Below are 24,827 nucleotides of genomic sequence, written 5' to 3'. Positions count from 1 at the left end.
CTAGTTCCTGTTTTGTCCAGGGACCCAGCGGAGGAGTGAAAAGGGCAGGTGGGAGCTCTGGCCTCCCAATTCCAAGTCATGAATGCTTCCCTAGGGCATAAAGGGTTGGTTGGTGGCTCTTCCACTCATCCCCTCATCCATGCTTATTCTTGCAAAAAGGACTTGACTAACTTTGTACCGTGCTCATTTGCATCTACCTCCCACACTCCTGTGAGTTCCCTGAGGGCAGGAACCCTGTAGGAAATGCTGCAGAATTTCTACAGCTCTGCAGGGGTAGTAGGACCTCATTTCTCATTGGTTGCGTGATCTGGGAAGCACATCGCAAGGGGCACATTTCAAACAGCAGTCTGAAGGCCTGGTGGTGGGAAAGAGCTAGTAGAGATGGGCACAGGCAGCTGCAAGACAGAGTTTTTCACAGGGGAAGGACACGATGAAGAAAAGCAAGGATTCTGCTTTACCTAGAGGAAGGTAAGAGAATGACTCCTTATTTGAGACTATATGAAGTGGCCTCCCCCTCTCCCCTGCCAAGCCCCACTTTCCTAATTTTCTAGGGCAATTGGGTGAGATCACAGAATCAGAATCTTAGGACTTAGAATCTAAGGACCTCTGATGGAGCGGGAATCCAGCAACGATCTGCCCAATGACGCTCTGCCTCTGCACTCTTATTTCTTTCTTTCTTTTTTCTTTTCTTTTTTTTTTTTTTTTTTTTGGTTTTAGGTGGATACAATAACTTTATTTTTATGTGGTCCTGAGGATCCAACCCAGTGCCTCACATGTGCTAGGCGAGCACTCTACCACTTGACCCACAACCCCTGCCCCTGCGCTCTATTTCTTGCTAAATGGGTCTCCAAGGTCTAATGTTATGTGATAGTCGTTAACTTTTTTCTTATGGTAACTCAGTTTTCTCATCTGTAAACGCAGGGGTTGAAATACTGAAAGACCCCAGCCCAATAACCTCAGGCCTAGCTGCAAAACCACCGAGGCATGTCACAAACCTACGCAGGCACCAGAGGTGTTTTTCAGATAATTAGTTAGGTCCCAAGGCATGCCTGAATAAGCAGGAACAAGAGGACCAGAGTGCAAACATGTAGCTTTTATGTTTTTTCCAGTAACATAAAGTGAAAAACAACTTTGCCCTTTAGGTAGCCTATATGCTGGGTTTAAAATTAACTACTAAGAAACCTATTGCTTCCCCCAGTGAAGACTGCCCCTTTACCCTATAAAAATCTCTGTATCCCCAAGCCCGGTGTGCCAGTTCACCAAAGCTCCAGCTGAGGTTCTGCTGGGCACCCGCAGGCGCCTGTGTCCCAATAAATCCCTCTTGCTTTTTGCAGCCAGTGTTTCGTGTGATTCTCCTTGGACAGGGAAACGGGGGTCTTTTCAATACTAATGTGGTATTTTTGATACTAGGATAACAGGGGAAAGAGTATCTCTTAAGGCCTTGGATAGTGTCCGTAGATAATTCAGGAAATCCTCATAGTTGGCTATTATCTTTATTTTAGGTTTCTAAAACAGTATGTAAGGGTATCAGATAGAAATGAGTGACTGGAGTTTGGCTCTCTTTGCTTCCAAACAATGGCTCCCAGGGGGTAAGGTAGGGGAGGGCGGGGTGGCCATATTTGCTCCTGGCAAGCGAGGGCGGCTGGAAAAGGGTTGAAGCCGCCCGCGCCATGACGAGTGCTGGCAGAATTCGGCCACGGCTTTCGAGACCGATAATCGCGGCTTTCCCTGGCCCCCACCCTCTCCAGTTTAAAACCAGCGGTGCCAAGGCTCTCCTGGATTCTACCTTTCCCACGCCCTGAAGTTGAAAAGGCCGAAAGCGAAGGCAAGAGGAGGGCCCGGAAGTAGGGAGGACCTCCGAGCACGTGATGGGGGAACCTGCGGGTGATGTCACGTGACCCGCCAACCTGCGGGGGCTCCTCAGTGCGGAACGTTCTGCTGCTCTTAAAGGTACAGGCCTCGGCGCCCGCTCTCCCCCGCCCGCCTGCTTTAGAGGGGACAGAGGCTGAGTCCGACAGGTGGGGCGTGGTGGGGAGTGGGAGGGCGTGAGACGGAACCTTGGGATCTCCTGATGGATCCTGTGGCGCGAACACAGCAGGCAGCCGGAGCTAGGTGTGGCAATAGAGCCTTAACCAATGTCACCTGTCACAGACCCTCTGCCACCCGGTCAGAGCGAACTCGCTGACTTTGGACCCTTCGGGGCATCTGAACTTGATGCCATGGGAGGCTGTGAGGGCTCCAGGTGGCGCCTTTTGGATTCCGAGAGTGAGTATTTATGGCCCGCCCCGCCGGGAGTGACTTCCTCAGCCTTGTGGACATCCTAGGGGCTTGGAAGCTGGCTTCGTCTGGGGAAAGACCCTCGCAAGGTAGTCCTGCCCCTGAGAGTGGGAGGGGTCATGTGTTCTTCTAATTCACAGGGGAGGAGACCACCTCTGAGCCCCAAGCCCCTCTGTTGGAGCCTCAGAGTGCCCATTGGAAGAATGCGGTGGGCTTTTGGTAAGTGGCCTAAGAGCTCAGCTAAAATAAAAATGCAGCAGCAGGAAATGGGGGAGAAAAGTTGAACTGCACAAAGAAGCTGAATCCTCAAATATTTACTTAGCTAACTGGTTTGTCCGGAAGCTGCCTGTGAATTTTCGAAAATCCACTCGTTGGCTTACCATCTTCACCTATGAGCCAGATTTTCAGTACCATCTGTAAGATCACTCACTTCATATTCTCCAACCAATTCAGCCTCAGTCTCAACATTTTAAAATTCAGGTATTAAAAAAAAAGAAAGAAAGCTGAGCTATTACTTCAAATAGAAAACCAATATTTTGCTAATGCACGTTCAAATAAATGGATCACTGCTAAAACTTTTTACAAGATCATCCATGCACCTTCCAAAAGCATTCAGATACTGAGCCTTGGGACGTACTGCTAGTATTAGCTTACCCCATTAAGTCACAAGTTTTTAGTTCTTTGAATATTTCAATGAAATTGACCCAGATGCATTAAAATAGAGGTTATATGTATCTTCCATATTTTCAGCATTTTTTTCAAATGCTGTTGGTAATCTCTTTTCTCAAGAAAGTAGAACTGTGAAAGCATGATATTGATTTCGAAAGTTCCTATAAATGGTACAGTTATTGCTCAATTTGAGTTTTTATATGTGTCACACATTTAACTTAATGAGTTAACTGTGGAGGACTTGGGTGGCAGGTTGGGTTGGAAGAGGCTTACCATGTAACTCTTTGGAAGAGTGACTTGATTTCTCTGAGCTTCAGTTTCTTCAATAGTAAAATAGAAAGAGCCACTTCACAGGTTTGTGAAAAGGACACATGAAAACTCTTGACACTGGGCCAAATTTCTTTCCTATCAATGAGCACAACTTTGGAAGTTGAAAGTAAGTGAAGACATGGATCACAAATGATTTGGGCATTATTTTAATCTTTATAGCACCCTGGGGAGGTAGTCAGGTGAGGAATTTATATTCCCATTTTACACATGAGTTAGACTGAGACACCTGAAAAGGAAGTGGCAGACTTGGGACCACAATGGTCTTTTGGATTTCAAACTCTGGGATATTTTTATTGTACTACAGGCATCAGTGGTTGAAAAATGGCCTAGGATATTAAAAGATAGCTTTCTGAAAGGGGCCATGGGAACTTGGAAGTGAACCCAAGTCTCTGATCTCCAAACCTGTATTTCTAACCCTGACATTGAAAGAAGATGGGATTTGGTGAAGGGCGCAGATAAGAAAAGATCATAGGCAGGAAAGTAAGTGAAGATCTGTCCTGCTCATTCCAGGCTCCTGGGCCTTTGCAACAATTTCTCCTATGTGGTGATGCTCAGTGCGGCCCACGACATCCTTAGACATGAGAGAGCCTCTGGGAACCAGAGCCATGTGAGTGCGTCCCTCTCCACTTCTACCACCACCATGGTTAGTCCCTGTGGAAAGGACTAACCAGAATCCCCCACTTGAAAAACTCATGAAATAAAGTGGCCCATGGGGCAAGGGGGCTTCAGTTCCTAGTCTTCCTGGCACCTATGTCAGGGAAGGTCCTTAGGAGATCAATAGGTGCCAAATGGCTAGGGAGGACTATAGTTTATGGCAGTGTTTCTTTTTCTTTCTTTCTTAACCACTGAGCCACACTCTTAGCCCTTTTTATTTTGAGACAGGGTCTCCCTAAGTTAACTGAGGCTGGCCTAGAACTTGTGATCCATCTGCCTCAGCCTCCTGAGTCACAGGGATCACCAGTGTGTGCTAGCATGCCTATTTTATGGCTAGGTTTTTATGGTTTTGTTTTGTTTTTGGTACCAGGGATTGAATGCAGGGGTGCTTAATCACTGAGCCACATCTCCAGCCCTTTTTAAATATTTTATTTAGAGGCAGGGTCTTGCTGAGTTACATAAGGCCTCGCTAAATGGCTGAGGCTGGCTTTGAACTTGGAATCCTCCTGCCTCAGCCACCCAAGCCGCTGGGATTACAAGCGTGCGCCACCAGGCCCAGCTATGGTTGGGTTTTTAACCTGAAGCTGGTGATTGTTTGCTATGGGATTCTCCTGTGCATTATAGGATGTCTAGCAGCATCCTGTGCTTCTAATTACTACTCGCTAATAGCATACCCCTGACAAACAAAAGTGACAGCCAATAATGTTTCTAGACATTGACAAGAATACCCTGGAGGTTAAAATTGCCTCCAGTTGAGAAACAGTTGGCTATAGTGAGCTGGAAATACATGCCCTATCCAAACAGAGCAGCTACCACTTTGTAGGTCCAACAGGGAATTTGGTTCCATCTTTCAAATTAGAGCTGAGCTGGGACTGGGGCCATGTCTACCCTCCTTCCTCCCTAGGTGAAAAGCTTTTTTCTCTCCCATCAGGTAGACCCAAGCCCGATGCCCATCCCCCACAATAGTTCATCTCGGTTCGACTGCAACTCTCTCTCCACAGCTGTGAGTATCCATCTGGTCCCCCACCGTGAACCCCTTGGCACATAGCTGGGATTGTTATGATTACGGTTATTGAGACTGCTTGTTACGGGGCTCTTTCCACGAGTGGCACATATTAACTCATATAATCCGCATGCTAGTCCTGCGAGTTAGGTACTATAAGCATCCCCACGTCCCTGATTGGGTGGGGGGGACCCCCTAAACAAACAAACATGCGCGCGCGCGCACACACACACACAAATCCAGATCTGTCTGATTCCAGAGCCTGTACTTGTAGCAGGTCTCATTGCCTGGCTCCTGTCTTCCCTTGGCCACTTGTTCGGGAGGATTGTCCCTAGGAAGGTCTAGAGTCTCACTCTCTTCTCCTGTTGCAGGCAGTGCTCCTGGCTGACATCCTCCCTACCCTCATCATCAAATTGCTGGCTCCTCTAGGCCTTCATCTGCTGCCCTACAGGTCTGGGTGGGGGGTGGAGGGAGAAAGGGCAGGCATGATCGGAGAGCTGGGAGGAGTGGCAGGAGGCTGCAGAGCCAAGGGAGGAGGCTGACCTTCCACTTCCCCTTTCTCCATTCGCCCTTAGCCCCCGGGTGCTCGTCAGTGGGGTTTGTTCTGCGGGCAGCTTTATCTTGGTTGCCTTTTCTCACTCAGTGGCGATCAGCCTGTGCGGTGAGTCTCCAGTTCCATGTCTAGTGAACTGGCCCAGAGGAACCTCAGCGGGGTGGTGTACGGGGCGGTCTCCCCAACTTCCCAGAGGAAAGGGGTTATTTGTGCAGCCCACAGAAGCCTTCTGGGGCTGCCACAAGCAGGAAATGGGAGGCAGGGCTACTTGGAGGGGTAGGTAGTGGAAGTGGGAGGATTGATGGAGGTTGAACTGAGCAGGGTTTGCCAGACACACCACCACAGGGTGTGGAGGAGACAGGGAGGGTCCTCCCCACTCCTGGCTGCATAACTGGGTACCATTCTCTGCAAGAGGACATGCAGAGAAGGGGGGTAGCTCTACTTCATAGCTGAACCCAGCCTCTCCAAGAGCTCTGACTTAGCTCCTCTGAGCTGATACACACAAGGCCATGGTCAAGCACCTTCAGGAACTGGGGCTTTGGGGCCACTTCTGTGCTTGTCCTCCTCCCAGGTGTGGTCTTGGCCAGCATCTCATCAGGTCTGGGGGAGGTCACCTTCCTCTCACTCACTGCCTTCTACCCCAGGTAAGCAACATGGCAGAGAGTGAGGACAGAGGCCATTTCCCCGCTGACTTCGGTCCTCCTGAGAGCACCTGTGTTCTCCTTCCCAGGGCTGTGATCTCCTGGTGGTCCTCAGGCACTGGGGGAGCAGGACTGCTGGGGGCACTGTCCTACTTGGGCCTCACCCAGGCTGGCCTCTCCCCACAGCACACCCTGCTGTCCATGCTGGGGATCCCTGCCCTGCTGCTGGCCAGGTGAGCAGTCCTGGGCTGGAAGAAAGAAAGAGGGGAGGGGACAGGACTTGATCATATCACAATCTTCAGATCCCAAAATTTTTGTTGAGAAGGAAAATAGATTTTTCAAAAATTTATTTTGGTACCAGAAATTAAACCCAGAGGCGCTTAACCACTGAATCACATCCCCAGCCCTTTTTATATTTTATTTAGAGTCAGGGTCTCATTGAGTTGCTTAGAGCCTTGCTAAGTTTCAGAGGCTGGCTTTGAACTCACAATCCTCCTTCCTCAGCCTCCCGAGCCACTGGGATTCTAGGCATGTGCCACCGTGTCTGGCAGGAGTGTGGATTTTGTATCCTGACAGGTGTAGATACTGCTATTCCAGTTCTAGAGTCCCGGAACTGCCACTTGTTACCTGTGTGACATTCGACAAGTTCCTTCGCTCCTCTGACCCTTGGTTTCCCCCATATCAAATGGCGGTAGTTCTCGCATTCCCACGAGGGGACACGTGTGAAGCATTTGGCACAGTGTGGTCCCCAGGAGGATTCTAGTAGGACAAGGGTGGACTTTATTCTGCATATGTTTTCATAAGAATCAGGAAACAATTGTAATGAGCCAATTGAACCTGTGACCTCCCAGCTCATAGCTTAGAACAAGGCCAGGTAGAAAAGAAAAGCAATCAATGTAAAGGAAATGTTAAGTAAAAAAAAAAAAAAAAAAAATTACACATAGGAAAAATGGAGAAATAGCAGATAACATGAAGCCAGAGCCGTCATTAGAATGGGAATGAACCGCCTGCTTAGAGAGGGGCAGCAAGCATCCAGGGGCCTTGGGTAGTTGGAAGGAGGCAAGTGTCAGCTCCGAAAGGAGGCATTTGTCCATAATAGGGGCTCCGCAGCACGGAAATGGGGTACCTGAAGCTCCCCATCATTGGAAGCCTACACATACCAGGTGTGCCCTGGAAAGGGGTGGCCTTCCTGGCCTCGGGAGGCCTTGCCAGCCCTACAGGGCTTGTTGACTGTCCTCCCTGTGCTCACTCTTAGCTATTTCTTGTTGCTCACATCTCCCGAGCCCCAGGACCCTGGAGGTGAGGACGAGGCGGAGACCGCAGCTCGGCAGCCCCTCATAGGCTCGGAAACCTCAGAGTCAAAGCCAGGTAGGAGGTGCAGGCCCCCACGAGGGCACTTTCTGCATTGGGGTTTTCCTCGTTTCCTCTCTGCAGTGGGCACAGGACGCGGGTGGGTCGGGTTGGTTCCAGTCAAAACTCAGGCCAAGAGCTGCTTACTAAGTACTGGCTGTGCCAGACATTCTGACTGCTTTGGGGACAATGAATGCTCAAGACGAGGAAATGAGACAGTTCATAAGTGAACCAGCGAGTCCAAGTTATCTTTATTTTCATATATTGATTGATAAGCACGGGAAGGACGTAAAACAGTGATATGATGCAATGACAGTCGAAGGGAGGCGGGGAAGGATCGGTGTTGTCCTTTAGAGAACGTTCTAGTTCAGAGAAGGCCTTTTGGAGGAGATGTTTGGGCTGAGACTTGATTGACAGGTTGTCTGGGTGAACAGGTTCTAGGCAGAGGGAACATGGGGAGCTGGGGCCCTGTGGTGGGAATGAGCTTGGATGTTCTAGGAGCAGAAGAGCCAGCAAGGCAGGGGTGGAGTATGCAGATGAGCATCTGTACACAGAGATATGAAGAGGTTTCATCTAATGTCCTTTTCATTGATTTATTTCGAGATGGGATTCCCCCTATATTGCCCAGGCTGGTCTTGAACTCCTGGGCTCAAGTGATCCTCTCTCCTCAGCCTCCTCTGTATCTGAACTCCAGGCATATGCCATTGCCCCTGGCTAACTTCTGTGTGTGTGGTGCTGGGAATAGAATATACTAAACAAGTGTTCCACTACTGCTATACCAAGATTTTTTTTTTGGTACTGGGAATTGAACCCAAAGCCACATCCCTTAGTCCCTTTTTGTATTTTATTAGAGACAAAATCTTGCTGAGTTGCTTAGGGCCTCACTAAGTTGCTGAGGCTGGCTTTGAACTTGTGATCCTCCTGCCTCAGCCTCCCGAGCTGCTGGAATTACAGGTGTGCGCCACCATACCCAGCCCCCCATACCCAGCCTTTTTTTTTTTTTTTAATTGTGATTATAGAGAATGTGAAGCTGGACATGGTAGCACACACCTGTAATCCCAGCAACTCAGGAGGCTGAGGTAGGAGGATCACAAGTTCACGGCCAGTCTAGACAACTTTGTGGTGGGACCTTGTGTCAAAATAAAAATAAAGAGGGCTAGGGGTACAGCTCAGTGGTAGAGTTCTTGCCTAGCATGCATGAGACCCTGGGTTCCATCCCCAGCACCACAAAAATAAATAAATAGATAGATAAATAGGACTAGAGGTGTAACTCAATGGTAGAGTGCCCCTAGGTTCAACCCCAGAACCCCCCTACACACACACACATAAATACCTGATGGTTTTATATCTTCCCTAGCCCTTTTTATTTTTTGAGATGGGGCCTTGCTAAGTTGTCCAGGCTGTCCTCAAACTTGCCAGCCTCTTGCCTCAGCCTCCTGAGTCACTGGCATTGTAGGTGTGTGCTGCGATGCCCGACCACGTTAAGCACTTCTGAGTGTGCATCGTGGTGCCATTTAAGTGTGTCCACACTGCTGGGTTGGCTGGTGCCCCTGGCTGAGTCTTCAGTATTCTGACTTCCTCTGTCTCTCTCTCCCTATCCCCTGCAGGCTCCAGCTGGAACCTGTCCCTCCAGGAAAGGTGGATGGTGTTCAAGGTCTGAGTGGTGGCTATAGTGTGTGCCCCGTGGTTGGTGACTTTCCCCAGCCCTCCGCTTACACCTGCCAACTCTTCCAGGGTCTGCTGTGCTACATCGTGCCCTTGGTGCTGGTCTACTTTGCCGAGTATTTTATCAACCAGGGATTGGTGAGTGAGGGGTGTTGGGAGGGGCGTGGAAGAGGCAGTTGGTCCGCCATCCGCATCCATCTCTCCTGTCTGGTTCTTTGCTGCAGTTTGAGCTTCTGTTTTTCCGGAACACATCCCTGAGTCATGCTCAGCAGTATCGCTGGTGAGAGGCAGAAGGGAAGGTGGCAGGGGGACACCCTCCCAGTGGGCTGGGAGGTCCCCTTGATGATGGGTACCTGGGGTGACAGGGCGGCCCTGCCCGGCTGGCACTCAGAGGGGCTTCCTGCTCCCTGCCCCCCACCTCAGGTACCAGATGCTGTACCAGGCTGGCGTCTTCGCCTCCCGCTCTTCTCTCCGTTGTTTTCACATCCGCTTCATCTGGGTCCTGGCCCTGCTGCAGGTACCAACCCTCTTCCCGGCCCCCACTCCTACCTTCCCCAGGCCCTGCTGCTTCCTTCATCAGGAAGTGTTTATTGTGCACTAACATTTCTAAGCAGAGGGACCAAAGTCTGCAAGGGACCCAGGTACATTGTGTGGCCCCAGGAACCCGGCAAACCTGAGTGCAAATCCCAGCTTTTGTACTTAGTAGCTATGTGACTTAGGACAGGTCTCTGAACCTCTCTGAGCCTTAGTTTCCTCATCTGTAAGTCAGATGTGGAGGAGTGGGAGCTCAGTGGTAGAGAACTTATTTGGCTAGCATGTGCAAGGCCCTGAGTTTGATCCCCAGCACTGCAGAAACTAAAAAATAAATAAACCAGATATGGGTCAGCATCTATTTCTCAGAGTAGTTATTAGAAATAGAGCTGAGAAGAATAATGTAGGGCAAGATTTTGTGTTGTGTTTTAATCAGTTAGAGGCACTTATTCAATGAGACAGTATTTCTTTTTTTTTTTTTTCTTGGTACTAGGGATTGAACCCAGAGGCACTTAACCACTGAGCCCCATCCCCATCCCTTTTTTATATTTTATTTTGAGACAGGATCTCATTAAATTGCTTAGGGCCTTGCTAAGTTGCTGAGGCTGGTTTTGAATTCAGGATCCTCCTGCCTCAGCTGCCTGAGTTGCTGGGAAAGAGACAAGATTTCAAATAATATTTCTACATACAGGAAAATGCACAGTTTTCTTTTCATTCTGGATGTTAATTATGATAAAATCAGTGACCTTGTAGTCAAAGGGTTACCTATGGAAATAATTTCTGGTGACCAAATTCAACTATCCTTGGCAAATAGTCACCTGTAGTTTTTAGCGAACACACACCATTCTCTATCTATGGTCTAATCAAAGGAGTGTGACGTGACCAGCACTCACTATTTCAAAATTGCAAGTCTACAGCCCCTGAACATAATTGTTTTTTTTTTTTGTTGTTGTTGTTTGTTTGTTCATTTGTTTTAATAGTTTTTTTTAGTTGTCAATGGACCTTTATTTATTTTTATGTTGCGCTGAGAATCAAACCCAGTGCCTCACACATGCCAGGCAAGTACTCTACCACTGGGCCACAACCCCAGCCCCCACTTGAAGGTAATTGTTAAAATAAACCTTCCAGGGCCAGGCTTGGTGGCGCACACCTGTAACCCCAGTGGCTAGGGAGGCTAAGATTGGAGGATTGTGAGTTCAAAGCCAGCCTCAGCCAGGACGAGGCACTAAGCAATTCAGTGAGACCCTCTCTCTAAATAAAATACAAAATAGGGATGGGGATGTGGTTCAGTGATTGTGTGCCCCTGAGTTCAATCCCCAGTACCCAAAATAAATAAGTAAATGAATTAATTGAATAAAATAAACCTTCCACTTCAGGCTGAGCATCCCTAATCTGAAACTCTTAAGTGTTCCAAAATTTGCCAGTTTTTGAGCATGGAGGTTCAACCACAAATAGAAAATTCTATACCAGGAAGTGGTGTGGTTTTTTTTGTTTGTTTGTTTTTAGTTGATGATTCTTTATTTTCTTTTCTTTTTTTTTCTTTTTTTTTTTTTTAAGAGAGAGTGAGAGAGGAGAGAGAGAGAGAGTGAGAGAGAGAGAGAGAGAGAGAGAGAGAGAGAGAGAGAGAGAGAATTTTTAACATTTTATTTCTTAGTGTTCGGCGGACACAACATCTTTGTTGGTATGTGGTGCTGAGGATCGAACCCGGGCTGCACGCATGCCAGGCGAGCGCGCTACCGCTTGAGCCACATCCCCAGCCCTATTTTATTTATTTTTATGTAGTGCTGAGGATTGAACCCAGTGCCTCACACATGCTAGGCAAGTGCTCTAACCACTGTGTCACAACCCCAGCCCTATACCAGGAAAATTATTGCACAAAATTATTAGAAATACTGTATCAAATCACTTTCAGGCAATGTGTATAAGGTTTATCTGAAACACAAGTGAATTTTGTGTTTAGATATGCATTCCATCTCCCAAAAATAAACCATATGCAAGTATTCCAAAATCTAAAAAAAATCTGAAATCTAAAAAACTTCTGGACTTAAGCCCAAATATTTCAGATAAGGAATATATAACACATGTTAAAGGAATATTTTTTGCCCTTATATTTTTGCGGGGAGGCACCAGAGATTGAATTCAGGGGCACTCAACCACTGAGCCACATCCCCAGCCCTATTTTGTATTTTATTTAGAGATAGGGTCTCAATTATTTACTAAGATTGGTAACCTTTTGACTTAGCAACTTAGTAAGGCCCTAAGCAATTTAACATGACAGGACAATTTAACATGACAGCAATTTAAACAAGACAATTTAAACGAGACAGGGTCTCATTTTGCTGAGGCTAGCTTTGAACTCGTGATCCTCCTGTCTCGGCCTCCCTAGCTGCTGGGGTTACACAGGCGTGCGCCACTGCACCCCGCCATCCTTTGCCCTTAAAATTTAAGAACTGCTGGGCACCATGATACACATAAATAATCCCAGCAATTTGGGAGGCTGAGGCAGGAGAATCACAAGTTCAAGGCCAGCCTCAGCAACTTAGCAAGACCCTGTCTCAAAATAAAAAGGGCTGGAGGTATAAATGAGTGGTAAAGTGCTCCTTGGTTCAAACCCCAGTTCAAAAAAAAAATTAAGAATTCAACTTTATAATAACAAGATACAGAAGTATAGATTATACTTTGATATGACAACGACTTATAAATATTCTCTAACCACCTTCCTTATTTGTCTGAGCAGTGCTGCCAGCTCGGGGCTTGTACTCACAAAGTTCCAAATTGTGGTATCAACATTTGCAACTCGGGGTTCTTCTAGATGCTGCTGAAACATGTAGCTTATGGTTTGAGGTATTGCCGCAAACTGCCCGGCCCCGGGCCGGCTGAGTCCCGCTCCTGCTGCCGAGCACTGCCTGCGGCACCCCTGCTGAGCGATCCCCTGCTGAGCTGTCAGTGCACGCCGGCTTGCAATCTTGCAACCCGGTTGGGCACAAAAACACAAGCCAGTCAAACTGAGACAAAGTTTTATTTAGAGAGAGGCCGTGTGCGTCCCCTAACAGGTGGGTCCGCCACGTGTGTGTCTACCTGAGCCGGAGGGGTTTTCACTTCCCCCGGAACACCCTCCTACCATCCTTTTCCAACCAATGGGAACTCTCCCATTACAAGAGTGACATGAGTAACCTGAGTCCTGAAATGGGCCCAGCTGAACAGCATGAGTCCAAATACCATATGAATGTGAATTGCTGGCTGGCAGTCAATAAAATCCAAAGGTGCCTGTATCAATATTTTTGCTGTGGCTCCTAACATCTGCCCCCTACTGTTTAAATAAACAACAGGCAAATGTGGCTAGGGACCGTGCCTGTTAGGTATGTCCAATTCACATATGGTTCTTACCCGTCATGGGAAAACTGACCTTATTGCGTCAGTCTCCTGGCTTAGGTTGATACCACTGTAACCGAATCATACCCGTCACTGACTACCGGTCCAGTATATAGCCATACCTGTGTAATAGGCCTATGCACCAGTGGGGGGGTGAGGTTCTTGCCTCACCTCTGTTGGCCCCCAAATTTAACCTTGGTGCCAGTGGGGGGGTGAGGTTCTTGCCTCACCTCTGTTGGCCCCCAAATTTAGACCATCACTAGCAGAAGGGAGAAAGACGCAGAATTGCCACGACACCAAGCCAATTGACGGCTCCTATGGAAACACTGGTGACACATCGGCTAAGATATTTAGCACTACCAGTTCGCTGTATCAACAAATAGAGCACAATGCATACAGGTGATACATAGTCCAGGCAAGTTGTGTAAGCAGTTCAAAGTGGAGGAGTCTATCAATATGTCCATTTCCTCCCAAGGTAAATTAAGTCCTTGATTGAGCGGTTCAAATTGGAGGAGTCTATCAATATGTCCATTTCCTCCCAAAGTAAATTAAGTCCTTGATTGAGCAGTCTTATTGAGTTATTTTGATTGATGTATCAATTTATACAGTTTATAGTGATAGCTATCATAAAAGTTGTAGTTTGGTCTTAGTCTTCACCGGCACTGGGATGGAGATGGGAATTATGGCCATGTTGCTAAAGAGACATTATCCTGAACAGAATTATGAAATATAATGAAAAGGAAAGGTGAAAGTAAACAAATATATCTGTTAACCACCTTTAAAAACAAAATTTAATAACAGCTGTTTACCTAAAGTAAATTAAACCATATAAGTCACGTGACTAAATATTTTTTTTTTTGAATACTTGTATCTATATATACATGAGCGCTCCTTATAAATGAAATATGGACATACACACATACAGACATACAACACAAAACAGCATACATAACATAGAACATATAAGACAATAGTAAATAAAGGCCTTGTAGCTATAGCTAGGTGAAATCTCCATTGCAATGTTTAAAAACTTTACAGTTAAAAAAAAATAAATAAATAAAACACAGTCAAAAAAATAAAACTGATCAGAAAAACATTAACCTAGGTTTGTATGAGCTTAAAAAATAAGGTAAAATAAAATAAAATAAAATAAAATAGAACTTTATGATGTGGGAAAAATGCAAATAATAAAATAGATATTGAAAAAGGCACCGTGGTAAATCACTGTCGCAGATGCAAGAATAGCCAGGCTGGAACTCTGGATATCAGCTGTTATGGATTTGAGTCAAATCATCTTCTTTTTCTGTAGAAATTGTTTTAGTTAATCTCTCTGGAATCCAAATTGGTTGCTGTTCCTCCTGTGGAAAAACACAGACGGAGCCCCGACTCCAGACTATTACTGGGTCTGGACCTTTCCATTGTCCTGTTAGAATATCTTTCCAAAGTACCTTAGGCTTATGTACATTTTTCGGATACATATGTCTTTCCGCAGCACTAAGTCCTGATGAATCCAAATTTAGAAAGTTTAGAGTAAAAAGGGTTATTTTAAGTTTATCTTTGGGGGATATATACCCCTTACTAATTCCCTCCCTTTGCTTTAATAAGTACATTTTTATAGTTTGATGAGCTCTTTCAACTATGCCTTGTCCCTGTGGGTTGTATGGGATTCCTGTTATATGAGTAATGCCAAATGATGAGCAAAATTGTTTAAAAGACTTGGAGATGTAACCAGGACCGTTATCGGTTTTTAACTGTTTAGGAACACCCACAGTGGCAAAATTTTGTAAGCAATGAGCTATAACATCTTTAGTTTTTTCTCCGGGATGAAGGGAGCCCATCAAAAATCCAGAAGAAGTATCAACTGTAACATGTAAATATTTTAATTTTCCAAATTCTGGCAAGTGTGTGACGTCCATCTGCCAAATATGGTTAGGTATCAGTCCTCTAGGATTGACTCCAAGATTAACTTGTGGCAAAAATGTCACACAATTTTGACATTGTTTTATTATATGTCTGGCTTGTTCTTTAGTTATTTTAAAACGTTTTTGTAAAGTATTAGCATTGACATGGAACCTTTTATGAAAATTTATAGCTTCTTCTATTGTGGAGAAAATATGTATGTCATGTGTAGATTTATCTGCTAGTTCATTACCCAAACTAAGGGCTCCAGGCAATCCTGTATGTGCTCTGATATGTCCTATAAAGAATGGATCCTTTCTATCCCAGATTAGACTTTGTATAGCAGAAAACAAAGAGAAAACAGTAGAGGAAGGAGAAATCCTACCAGCATCTTCAAGAGATACGATAGCATTAACTACATACTGACTATCAGAAAATAAATTAAATGTAGAATCTTTGAACATCATAAAAGCTTGCAATACTGCATTGAGCTCTACCTTTTGAGCTGATTGTTTGGGTACTAAAAATGTAAAAGTTTGATCAGGAGTAACTACTGCTGCTGTACCATTATTTGACCCATCAGTGAATATATTTGGAGCATTTATGATAGGGGTTTTTCTTGTCATTTTTGGAAAAACTACAGGATGCTTAGACCAAAAGGACAACAAAGGATTAGATGGCAAGTGATTATCAAATGCAACACTAGATTTACACATGATTATTGCCCAAGTATTTAACTCATTAGCTAACTCATCAATTTGATCCATAGTATATGGAGTAATAATTTTATTGGGAGAAATCCCAAACACTCCTTTTGCTGCTTTTATTCCTTTGAGTATTAATTGCCCTACAGCCTCAGGATATCTAGTAAGAATAGTATTAGGAAAATAAGATAAATGTATCCATAATAATGGACCTTCTTGCCAAAATACCCCTGTAGGAATATTTTTTGTCGGTAATACAATAAATAATAAAGGCAAACTTATATCAATTCTATCCAAATGCATATTTTCCATATATGTTTCAATGATTTTTAATGCCTTTCTAGCTTCAGGCGTTAACATGCGGGGTGAATTTGGATCTGATGGACCTTTTAAAATATCAAATAAAGGTCCTAATTCTCCTGTTGGTATGCCTAGATAAGGCCTTATCCAATTTATATCTCCCAATAACTTTTGAAAGTCATTAAGTGATTTGAGTTGATCTACTCGTATTTGAATTTTTGGTGGACGGACCATGGTTGAGGATAATAGAACTCCTAAATAATTAATTGGAAGATTTAATTGTACTTTATCTATTGCTATTTCTAGATTATAATTTTTTAATAAGTTTGTAAGCGTGGCATAACATTCTAGCAATGTGTTTTTATCTTTATGTGCCATTAACACATCATCCATATAGTGAAATATCTGTAGTTCAGGGTTTTGATTTCTAAGTGGCTGGATTGCTTTATCAACATAAATTTGGCACAAAGTTGGGCTGTTAGCCATCCCTTGAGGGAGTACTTTCCATTCATATCTCTGATCAGGACCTTCATGATTCAGTGCAGGGATAGTAAATGCAAAATGTGGACTATCCTCGGGGTGAATTGGAATTGAGAAGAAACAATCTTTAATATCTATAGCTAGAACATGCCACGTTTTTGGTAAAGCAGACAGTTGGGGAATCCCTGATTGAGCAGGTCCCATAATAACCATCTCATTATTAATGGCTCTTAAATCTTGTAATAATCTCCATTTACCAGATTTCTTTTTAATAACAAAAATGGGAGTATTATGGGGAGATACGGAAGGTTGTATATGTCCTTCCGCTAATTGCTGTTTGACCAGATCATGGGCTACTTGTATCTTTTCTTTAGTTAGGGGCCACTGAGGAACCCACACTGGTCTTTCTGATTTCTAAGTAATTTTGATTGTCTCAGTGGCCCTTTTTGAAAACCCAATCCATGTTTATCTATCTCTTGATCTACTTGAATTGGTGCTGTTATATCTTGTTCTTGATCTCTTAATCTCTTTTCTTTTCTAAAGCCTTGTTTTGCCCTAGTAGTGGGCGCGTTAGGATTGACGTTATTTGTTAATGTCAATCCTAATTGATCTAGGACGTCTCGTCCCCATAAATTTATGGGGAGATGGTCCAATACATAGGGCTGTATAGTTCCTTCACATCCTTCAGGATCCCTCCAATCTAATACCATTGCACTTCTATGGGGATTAGTTGCCACTCCTAGGCCTCTAAGCGTTTGGGTCGCTTGCTGTAATGGCCAATGCTTAGGCCATTCCTGGCGAGATATGATGCTGAGGTCAGCGCCTGTGTCCAGCAGTCCATTAAAATCATGCCCTTGAATATTTAATTTTAGCATAGGGCGAGAATCTAAATTTAAAGATAGCATAGCCCAATCTACACCTGTGGAGCCTAATCCCTTGGAACCTCTTTCTACATTACAACTGGAAAATTTATCATGTAGGCTTGGTATTATTAATAACTGTGCTATTCTATCTCCTGATGAAATTACTGATATACCTCTTGGAGAACTAGCTATGATTTTTATTTCACCCTCATAATCGGGATCAATTACCCCAGGACTTATCATAAGTCCTTTAAGTGTAGAAGAACTGCGTCCTAATAATAAGCCTACTGTTCCCTGGGGAAGAGGTCCTTTTACTCCTGTGGGAATGATTTGAACTCCCATCTCTGGAGTTAATACTGCTCTGGCAGAGGCACAGATGTCCAACCCTGCGCTCCCTCTAGTCTGTCTGATGAGGGATCTGATGGATAATGCGTCCTGGGCACCACCTTGATGGTGCTGCTGGGTTCCTCCATTGCCCCGTATATTTGTGGTTTTGGGCCCCGGGGCATTGGGCCCTCCAATTCGTTTTTTGACAACGGGGCCTGATGCCTTTCTCCACGATATCGTGGGTAGACATTTGGTCTTTGTCCATTTTTTGATAACGGAATACCCTCTATGGTGGTTTGAGAATGGCATTCATTAGCCCAATGTCTCCCTCTATGGCATCGTGGGCAAATACCCGGGATTCTACTCTTTTGATACCTAGCTTTGTTAAACCCTCCTCCTATGGGGCAATTTCTTTTAAAATGCCCTTCTTGATTGCAATTATAGCATGTTTTTGGCTTGGTACTTAAAGCCTGTTTTACTTCAGCTGCCATGACTTGTCCTTGTTCATTAATGTCTCTACATAATTTAATATATGTGTTTAAATCTTCCTGTTTCCATGGTCTAATGACCTCTTTGCAGCAACGATTTGCTTGATCGTAAGCCAGCTGTTTTATAAATGGCATTGCCTGTTCTGTATTTTCAAATGTCTCAGAGGCTGCTTCAATAAGTCTAGCTACAAAGTCAGCGTAGGGCTCATTAACTCCTTGTATTATCTTAGACAGTTGACCTTGAAAATCCCCTTGTCCCTTCAAAGTTTTCCATGCCTTAATTGCATTTATAGCGATCTGAGCGTATACGCCAGGATCATATCTGAGCTGTTGCATCTGTTCTTGAAATTCCTCTTTTCCCAGTAACATTTTGAGGTCTCGTTCAGGGTAACCTGCTTCTGCATTTCGCCTAGCTGTCTCCTTGCAAAATTCCTCATTGGCAATTTTCCATAATAAATACTGTCCTCTATTTAGCACAGAATTACACACGTTAGCCCAATCTGCTGGTGTTAAGTTCCAGCCGGTAATAGATTCGACCATACTGACTGTGAAGGGAGCGGCCGGGCCGTAGGCTGCTACAGCTTCCTTTAATTGCTTTATTATTTTGAAATCTAAGGCACGGTAAACTCGTTCTTTTTCTTCTCCCTGCTCAACTACAGGGCATGCTAGTTTTTGGGGTCCTGCCTCAGGATTCCGTTCATCATCTATGGAGGCAGGTAAAGCTGTTGGTTGAACTATGCCCTCTGGTGGTGGAACGGAGTTAGTAGCAGCCTCCCTATCTGACGACCGTTTTTTCCCTGAGCTTGCCTTGTTCAAATTTTCTTCTATCTGACTAGCTTGAGAGACCTTTTGTTTTGCTTGACCTAATATGTTTTCTGCCATGGCTTGGACCTCTAACAATTTACTTAACAGTTTTTCGGTTTGTTTTTTACTAGATTCTAATCTACTATAAAGGTAACGTAACCCAATAAGATAGGATAGAAGAAAGCCAAAACAGAATGAAACAGAAACGGAGAGGAGGAAAATGATTATGTCAATTTTCTCTCTCTCAGGGCCGAATAACTTCAAACCTTGAGTTAACCATTTATCCCAACTCGTCTGGAAAAATTGTAAGGCTAGAGAGCCTGAAATAAGAGCAGAATAAATCAAAACAGAAATACCCATTCTGTCGCCTTTCCTTAGGGGCGAGCGATATTACTCACCTTTAAGTTTTGGGCGTTCCCAGTACAGGGCCACCAAAATGCCGCAAACTGCCCGGCCCCGGGCCGGCTGAGTCCCGCTCCTGCTGCCGAGCACTGCCTGCGGCACCCCTGCTGAGCGATCCCCTGCTGAGCTGTCAGTGCACGCGGGCTTGCAATCTTGCAACCCGGTTGGGCACAAAAACACAAGCCAGTCAAACTGAGACAAAGTTTTATTTAGAGAGAGGCCGTGTGCGTCCCCTAACAGGTGGGTCCGCCACGTGTGTGTCTACCTGAGCCGGAGGGGTTTTCACTTCCCCCGGAACACCCTCCTACCATCCTTTTCCAACCAATGGGAACTCTCCCATTACAAGAGTGACATGAGTAACCTGAGTCCTGAAATGGGCCCAGCTGAACAGCATGAGTCCAAATACCATATGAATGTGAATTGCTGGCTGGCAGTCAATAAAATCCAAAGGTGCCTGTATCAATATTTTTGCTGTGGCTCCTAACAAGGTATACATTCAACCAAGGCTGTTTCATAGAATTAGGGCTCAAAATCATGTATTGCCACCTCATCCTTACTGAATTAGGACTTCTTAGGGGGAGGCATGCGTGGAGCATATTTAACAAGGCCCCCAGGGATCCTACTGATTGACTGGGATACAAAGGAGGGACCTGCACCTTCAGATGGGGGTCAAGGAGTTTTCCTAAAAGAATTGGAAACATCTAAACAGGGTTTCTCCACCTCAGCACGCTTGACATGGGGACTGGGTAATTCTCAGTTGTGGGGGGGCTATCCTGTGCACAGTAGGGTACTTAGCAGCATCCCTAGGATCTACCCACTCGATGCCAGGGGAACACCCCAGATGTGACAACCAAAGATCCCTCTGGATGTTGCCAAGAGTTCCCTAGACCACAGGCCTCAGACTGATAAATGGGGAGGGGAAGGCTCAGTTCAAGGAGTCCTTGGAAGAAGGAAGTGAAGTCATGGAGAGACCGTGGTCCTGATTAAACTGAGATTCCAAGTGATGGAAGGTGGGATAGCATTCCAGGCAGTAGGAGCGATGGGAGCCAAGGGAAGAGGGGTGCGGCCTACAGGTGGATAGGGTGCTGGAGAGAGGGAGGGGCAAAGGCCTACCCCGGATCCGGGTCTGTGGGTGCAGCTGGGTAATGGGATTTTATTCAGGTCTGTCATCTCTGTCCTTCCCCAGTGAGTCCCAGAAATGGGGGCCACTGGATGAGAGGCCCAGCCTCCCTCTGGCCCTGCTCTGGTTGCACACTGACCTCCCTCCGCCTGTGCCCACAGTGCCTCAACCTGGCCTTCCTACTGGCTGATGTGCTGTTGACCTTCCTGCCGAGCATCTACATCGTTTTCTTGATCATCCTCTACGAGGGGCTCCTGGGGGGCGCGGCCTACGTGAACACCTTCCACAACATTGCTCTGGAGGTCAGTACCAGCCAGCAAGGCTGTGGGGGGTCCCTCTGAGGGAGTCCAGGGCAGAGACCCCTAGCTTTACCACCCCCTCCCCCCGTCTCTGCTCTCCCAGACCAGTGACCAGCACCGAGAATTTGCCATGGCAGCCGCCTGTATCTCTGACACCCTGGGGATCTCCCTGTCAGGGGTCCTGGCCCTGCCTTTGCATGACTTCCTCTGCCAGCTGCCCTGACGCTCTGACGGGTTGGAGCACAGGCCTGCCGGGTGGGAAGTGCTGAGATCTGTTCCCCTCGACCATGGGTCAGCCGTGGTCTCCTCCTCCCAAGCTGGTCTTGGGAGTTTCTTCCCAGCATTATGCCCTCTGAATAAATGCTTATTTTATCAATTGACTTCTTGTGCAATTCTTTTTTTCTGAAAAACTGTTATAAAAATTACACAAGGCCACTTTGAAACATATGTGTATATGTGTACATGTTAGAAATGTATATGTGAGTGTATAAAGAAAGCACTGCAGCAGACTTCTGCCCAGTCTTTGAGGCTTTATTATTTTATTTTTTCATTCTGTAGCTCTATCTATACATCTTTATTTCCCAACACGAAAGTACTTTTTTTTTTTTTTTTTTTGTACCAGGGATTGAACCCAGGGGCACTTAATCATTGAGCCACATCCCCAGCCCTTTTTATTTTTTATTTTGAGACAGGATCTTACTAAGTTGCTTAGGGCCTCACTGAGTTGCTGAGGCTGGCTTTGAACTCAGGATCCTCCTGCCTCAGCCTCCAGAGTCTCTGGGATTACAGGAGTGCACCATCATACCTGTCTTGCACAGTGTTGTCCAATCTTAGAGTATATAGCAGTACTTCTTTCCGCGTTGTAGTACTTTATTCCTTTTTGTGGCAGAATAGTATCCCATTCCATGAACACTTAGCATTTTGTTTCTCTATTTGTTAGTGGATGGACACTTGAGTTTCATTTTTTTGGTAGGAATGCGATTGCTACAAACATTTCTCTTGGGTAACACCTAGGAATACAATTGCTGGGTCTTAAAGTAACTCTGTTTAATCCTTCGAGAAACTGCCAGGCTCCAAAATGGCTGTACTGAGCCAGGCTCAATGATGTACACCTGTAGTCCCAGCAGCTGGAGAGGCTGAGGCAGGAGGATTGCAAGTTCAAAGCCAGCCTCAGCAACTTAGTGAGACCCTGTCTCCAAATAAGAAATAAAAAGAGCTGGGGATGTGGCTCAGTGGAAAAGCACCCCTGGGTTCAGTCCCTGGTATGAAATAAAACAAAATATCTGCACTGGTTTACATTCCTCTGTGTGGCACGAGGGTTCTACTTTCTCCACATCCTCACCAATACTTACTGTTTCCCATTTTTGTGGGTGTATGTGGTCGATTGGTTTGGTTTTTGTTTTATTATAGCCATTCTAATGAGTGTGGGATCTCACTGTGGTTTTGATTTGCATTTCCCTGATGATTAATGATGTTGAACTTTTTCTCTTTGCATACTCATTGGTCATCCGTGTTATCTCCCTCGAGAAATGTCGATCCAGATGCCTGCCTGTTTTGAAATTGGCCCTTCAGGGCTGGAGTGTAGCTTAGTAGCAGAGTGCTCTCCTAGCATATGTGCACTGAAGGAAGATTATATTTTGTTTTGTTTGAATCCCCACTACCAAAAAATGAAAATTAATAATAAGAGCTGGGGAGGTAGCTCAGTGGTAGAATGCCTCTGGGTTCGATCCCTAGTACTAAAAAGAAAAAGAAGGAAGAAAGTGGGTATCCTGTCTTAGCTCTGATCTTAGGGAAAATGCTTTCAGTCTTTTATCATTAAGTACAATGTTAGCTTTGAGATTTCTGTAGATGCTTATCTTAGTTGTTTGGGATGCTATAACAAAATACCTAAAACTAGGTAATTTATAAACAACAAAGTTATTGCTCACAGTTCTGGAAGCTGTGAAGGCCAAGACCAAGGGGTTAGCAGATTTGGTGTCTGGTGACAGCTCTTCCCTCATGGGTGGCACCTTCTATTTGTCCTCATGTGGTAGGAGGGGCAGATTAACTCCCTTGGATTCCTTTCTTTCTTTCTTTGGTACTGGGGATTGAACTCAGGGGCACTTTACCACTGAGCCACATCCTCAGCCTCTCTTTGTATTTTATTTAGAGACAGGGTCTTAGTAAGTTGCTTAGGGCCTCAATAAATTGCTGAGTCTGGCTTTGAACATGTGATCCTCCTGCCTCAACCTCCTGAGCTGCTGGGATCACAGGCGTGCACCACCATGCCCCGCTTCCTTGGATTTCTTATTAGGGCACTAATCTCATTCTTGAGGGCTCCATCCTCATGAACAAATCAGCTCCTAAAAGCGCCACCTCTTAATACTATTGCATTGGAGATTAGGTTTTAACATCAAATTTGGGGTTGGGGCACAATCATTCAGACCAATGAATGCCCATTTATCAAGTTAAAAAAAATCTGTTCATTCCTAATTTGTCATGAAGGGGTGTTGAATATTTCCAAATGCTTTTTTTGGCATCTATTAAGCTAATCATGTGGTTTTTGTATTTTATTCTATGGTATTTGCATTAGTTCTTTTTTTTTTTAAGTACTAGAGGATTGAATCCACTGAGCTACATTCTTAGTCCTTTTATTTTATTGTATTTTTATTTTTTTATATTTATTTTTTATTTTTAGGTTGACACAGTATCTTTATTTTATATTTATGTGGTGCTGAGGATCAAACCCAGTGCCTCATGCATGCTAGGCGAGCACTCTACCACTGAGCCACAACCCCAGCCCCATTGTATTTTTTATTTTGAGACAGGGTCTTACTAAATTTCTTAGGTCCTAAATTGCTGAGGCTGGCCTTGAATTTGTGATCCTCCTGCCTCAGCCTCCTAAGTCTAGGATTATAGGTGTGTGCCACTATGCCAGGCTGGGTATTCTAGAATTCTACCCATGATTTTTGTGTCTGGTCTGTTGTCTTCTTGCATTGTTTTCTTCTGGTTTTGGTATCTTGATAACACTGGCCTCAAGAATGAGTTTGGCAAGTGCTTCCTCCTCTATTCTTTGTTAGAATTTGTGAAGAATTGAGCTGGGCATGGTGGCACAGCAGCTTGGGAGGCTGAGTCAGGAGGAGCGTGAGTTCTAAGCCAGCCTCAGCAATTTAGCAAGGCCCTAAGCAACTCAGTGAGACTGTCTCTAAATAAAATATAAAAAGGGCTGGGGATGTAGTTCAGTGGTTAAGTTCAGCCTTCAGTTGTTTTGTTTTGTTTTATGAAGAATTAGTGTTGATTTTTCTTTACATGTTTGTGAAATTGACCAATGAAGCCATCTAGACCTGGGTCTGTCTTTGTAGATAAGTAGTTACTGCTATGGTTTTTTAAAATTTTTGTTTGTTTGTTTGTTTTGGGGGAAGCTCGTACTGGTGATGAATCCAGGGGTGCTTTACCACTGAACTACATCCCCCAACCCTTTTTATTTTTTATTTTGAGACGGGGTCTCACTAATTTGCTTAGGACCTTGCTAAATTGCTGAGGTTGGCCTTGAGCTTGATCCTTCTGCCTCAGCTTCCTGAGCCACTGAGATTACAGGGGTGTGACACTGGACCCAGATACACATAGTTTTTAAGCCCCTGAAATGTGGCTAAGAGAAATATGGCTGAGAAACTGACCTTTTAATTTTATTAATTTGTTAGGTTAAATTGAACAGGTCACAGTGGTTATTTACTGTATTGAACAGGTCTGGAGCAGTTGTTCTCCATGGGGTGATACTGCCTCCTAGCTGCTGAATTGCACTGTGAATAGGGACAGTGTCCTTAGAGGGTAAGAGCCATGGCATCCTGCTATGCACAGGAATTGTTCTGTTTGTTTGGGTGGCTTTTCCGTGTCTTCCCTAAGACATCTAACAATATATGCCAAGAGTCTCTTGGTTTTAATGAACGCTGAATTTTTCAGGGCTACGACTGTCCTTTTGCTATGAGCTAAATGTTTCTGCCTCCCCACCACCAATTCATATGTTGAATCCCTAATGTGATGGTATTAGGAGGTGGGGCCTTGGGGGTTAACTAGGGTCAGATTAGTTTAGGAAGGTGGGGACTTCATGGTGGCATTA

General features: G+C 45.0%; 1 protein-coding gene across 3 annotated transcripts; it reads left to right on the top strand.

The window, feature by feature from the left end:
• Window positions 1-156: 156 nt before the first annotated feature.
• On the top strand, window positions 157-21,111 carry Cln3 (CLN3 lysosomal/endosomal transmembrane protein, battenin). Of its 3 annotated transcripts, XM_026392145.2 has the most exons (17): window positions 157-468; window positions 1,749-1,950; window positions 2,152-2,265; window positions 2,418-2,496; window positions 3,787-3,883; window positions 4,862-4,933; window positions 5,305-5,384; window positions 5,509-5,594; window positions 6,058-6,130; window positions 6,217-6,360; window positions 7,383-7,495; window positions 9,085-9,131; window positions 9,212-9,280; window positions 9,367-9,422; window positions 9,566-9,659; window positions 20,594-20,734; window positions 20,835-21,111. In XM_026392145.2, the coding sequence occupies exons 3-17, from the start codon at window positions 2,220-2,222 to the stop codon at window positions 20,952-20,954; spliced, it is 1,317 nt and encodes a 438-aa protein (XP_026247930.1). In that variant the 5' UTR covers window positions 157-468; window positions 1,749-1,950; window positions 2,152-2,219; the 3' UTR covers window positions 20,955-21,111. The 3 variants fall into 3 exon arrangements, with proteins under 3 accessions (XP_026247930.1, XP_026247931.1, XP_026247929.1); XM_026392146.2 differs by lacking the exons at window positions 157-468; window positions 1,749-1,950 and adding an exon at window positions 1,958-2,018; XM_026392144.2 differs by lacking the exons at window positions 157-468; window positions 1,749-1,950 and having other exon boundaries at window positions 1,960-2,265.
• Window positions 21,112-24,827: the final 3,716 nt, after the last annotated feature.

This window comes from Urocitellus parryii, chromosome 9 (genome assembly GCF_045843805.1).
Source record: "Urocitellus parryii isolate mUroPar1 chromosome 9, mUroPar1.hap1, whole genome shotgun sequence".
NCBI classification, from domain to species: Eukaryota; Metazoa; Chordata; class Mammalia; order Rodentia; family Sciuridae; genus Urocitellus; species Urocitellus parryii.
Note: the sequence above shows the minus strand (reverse complement) of the source record. Positions and strands in the feature narration are given on the sequence as shown.

Excerpts from the sequence above, each read along its gene's own strand:
- Cln3 (XM_026392144.2), top strand. The coding sequence starts at position 2,136 with ATGTCACCTGTCACAGACCCTCTGCCACCCGGTCAGAGCGAACTCGCT. Across the intron at positions 3,884-4,861 it reads CCTCTGGGAACCAGAGCCAT|GTAGACCCAAGCCCGATGCC; the intron begins GTGAGTGCGTCC and ends CTCTCCCATCAG. Across the intron at positions 20,735-20,834 it reads TCCACAACATTGCTCTGGAG|ACCAGTGACCAGCACCGAGA; the intron begins GTCAGTACCAGC and ends CTGCTCTCCCAG.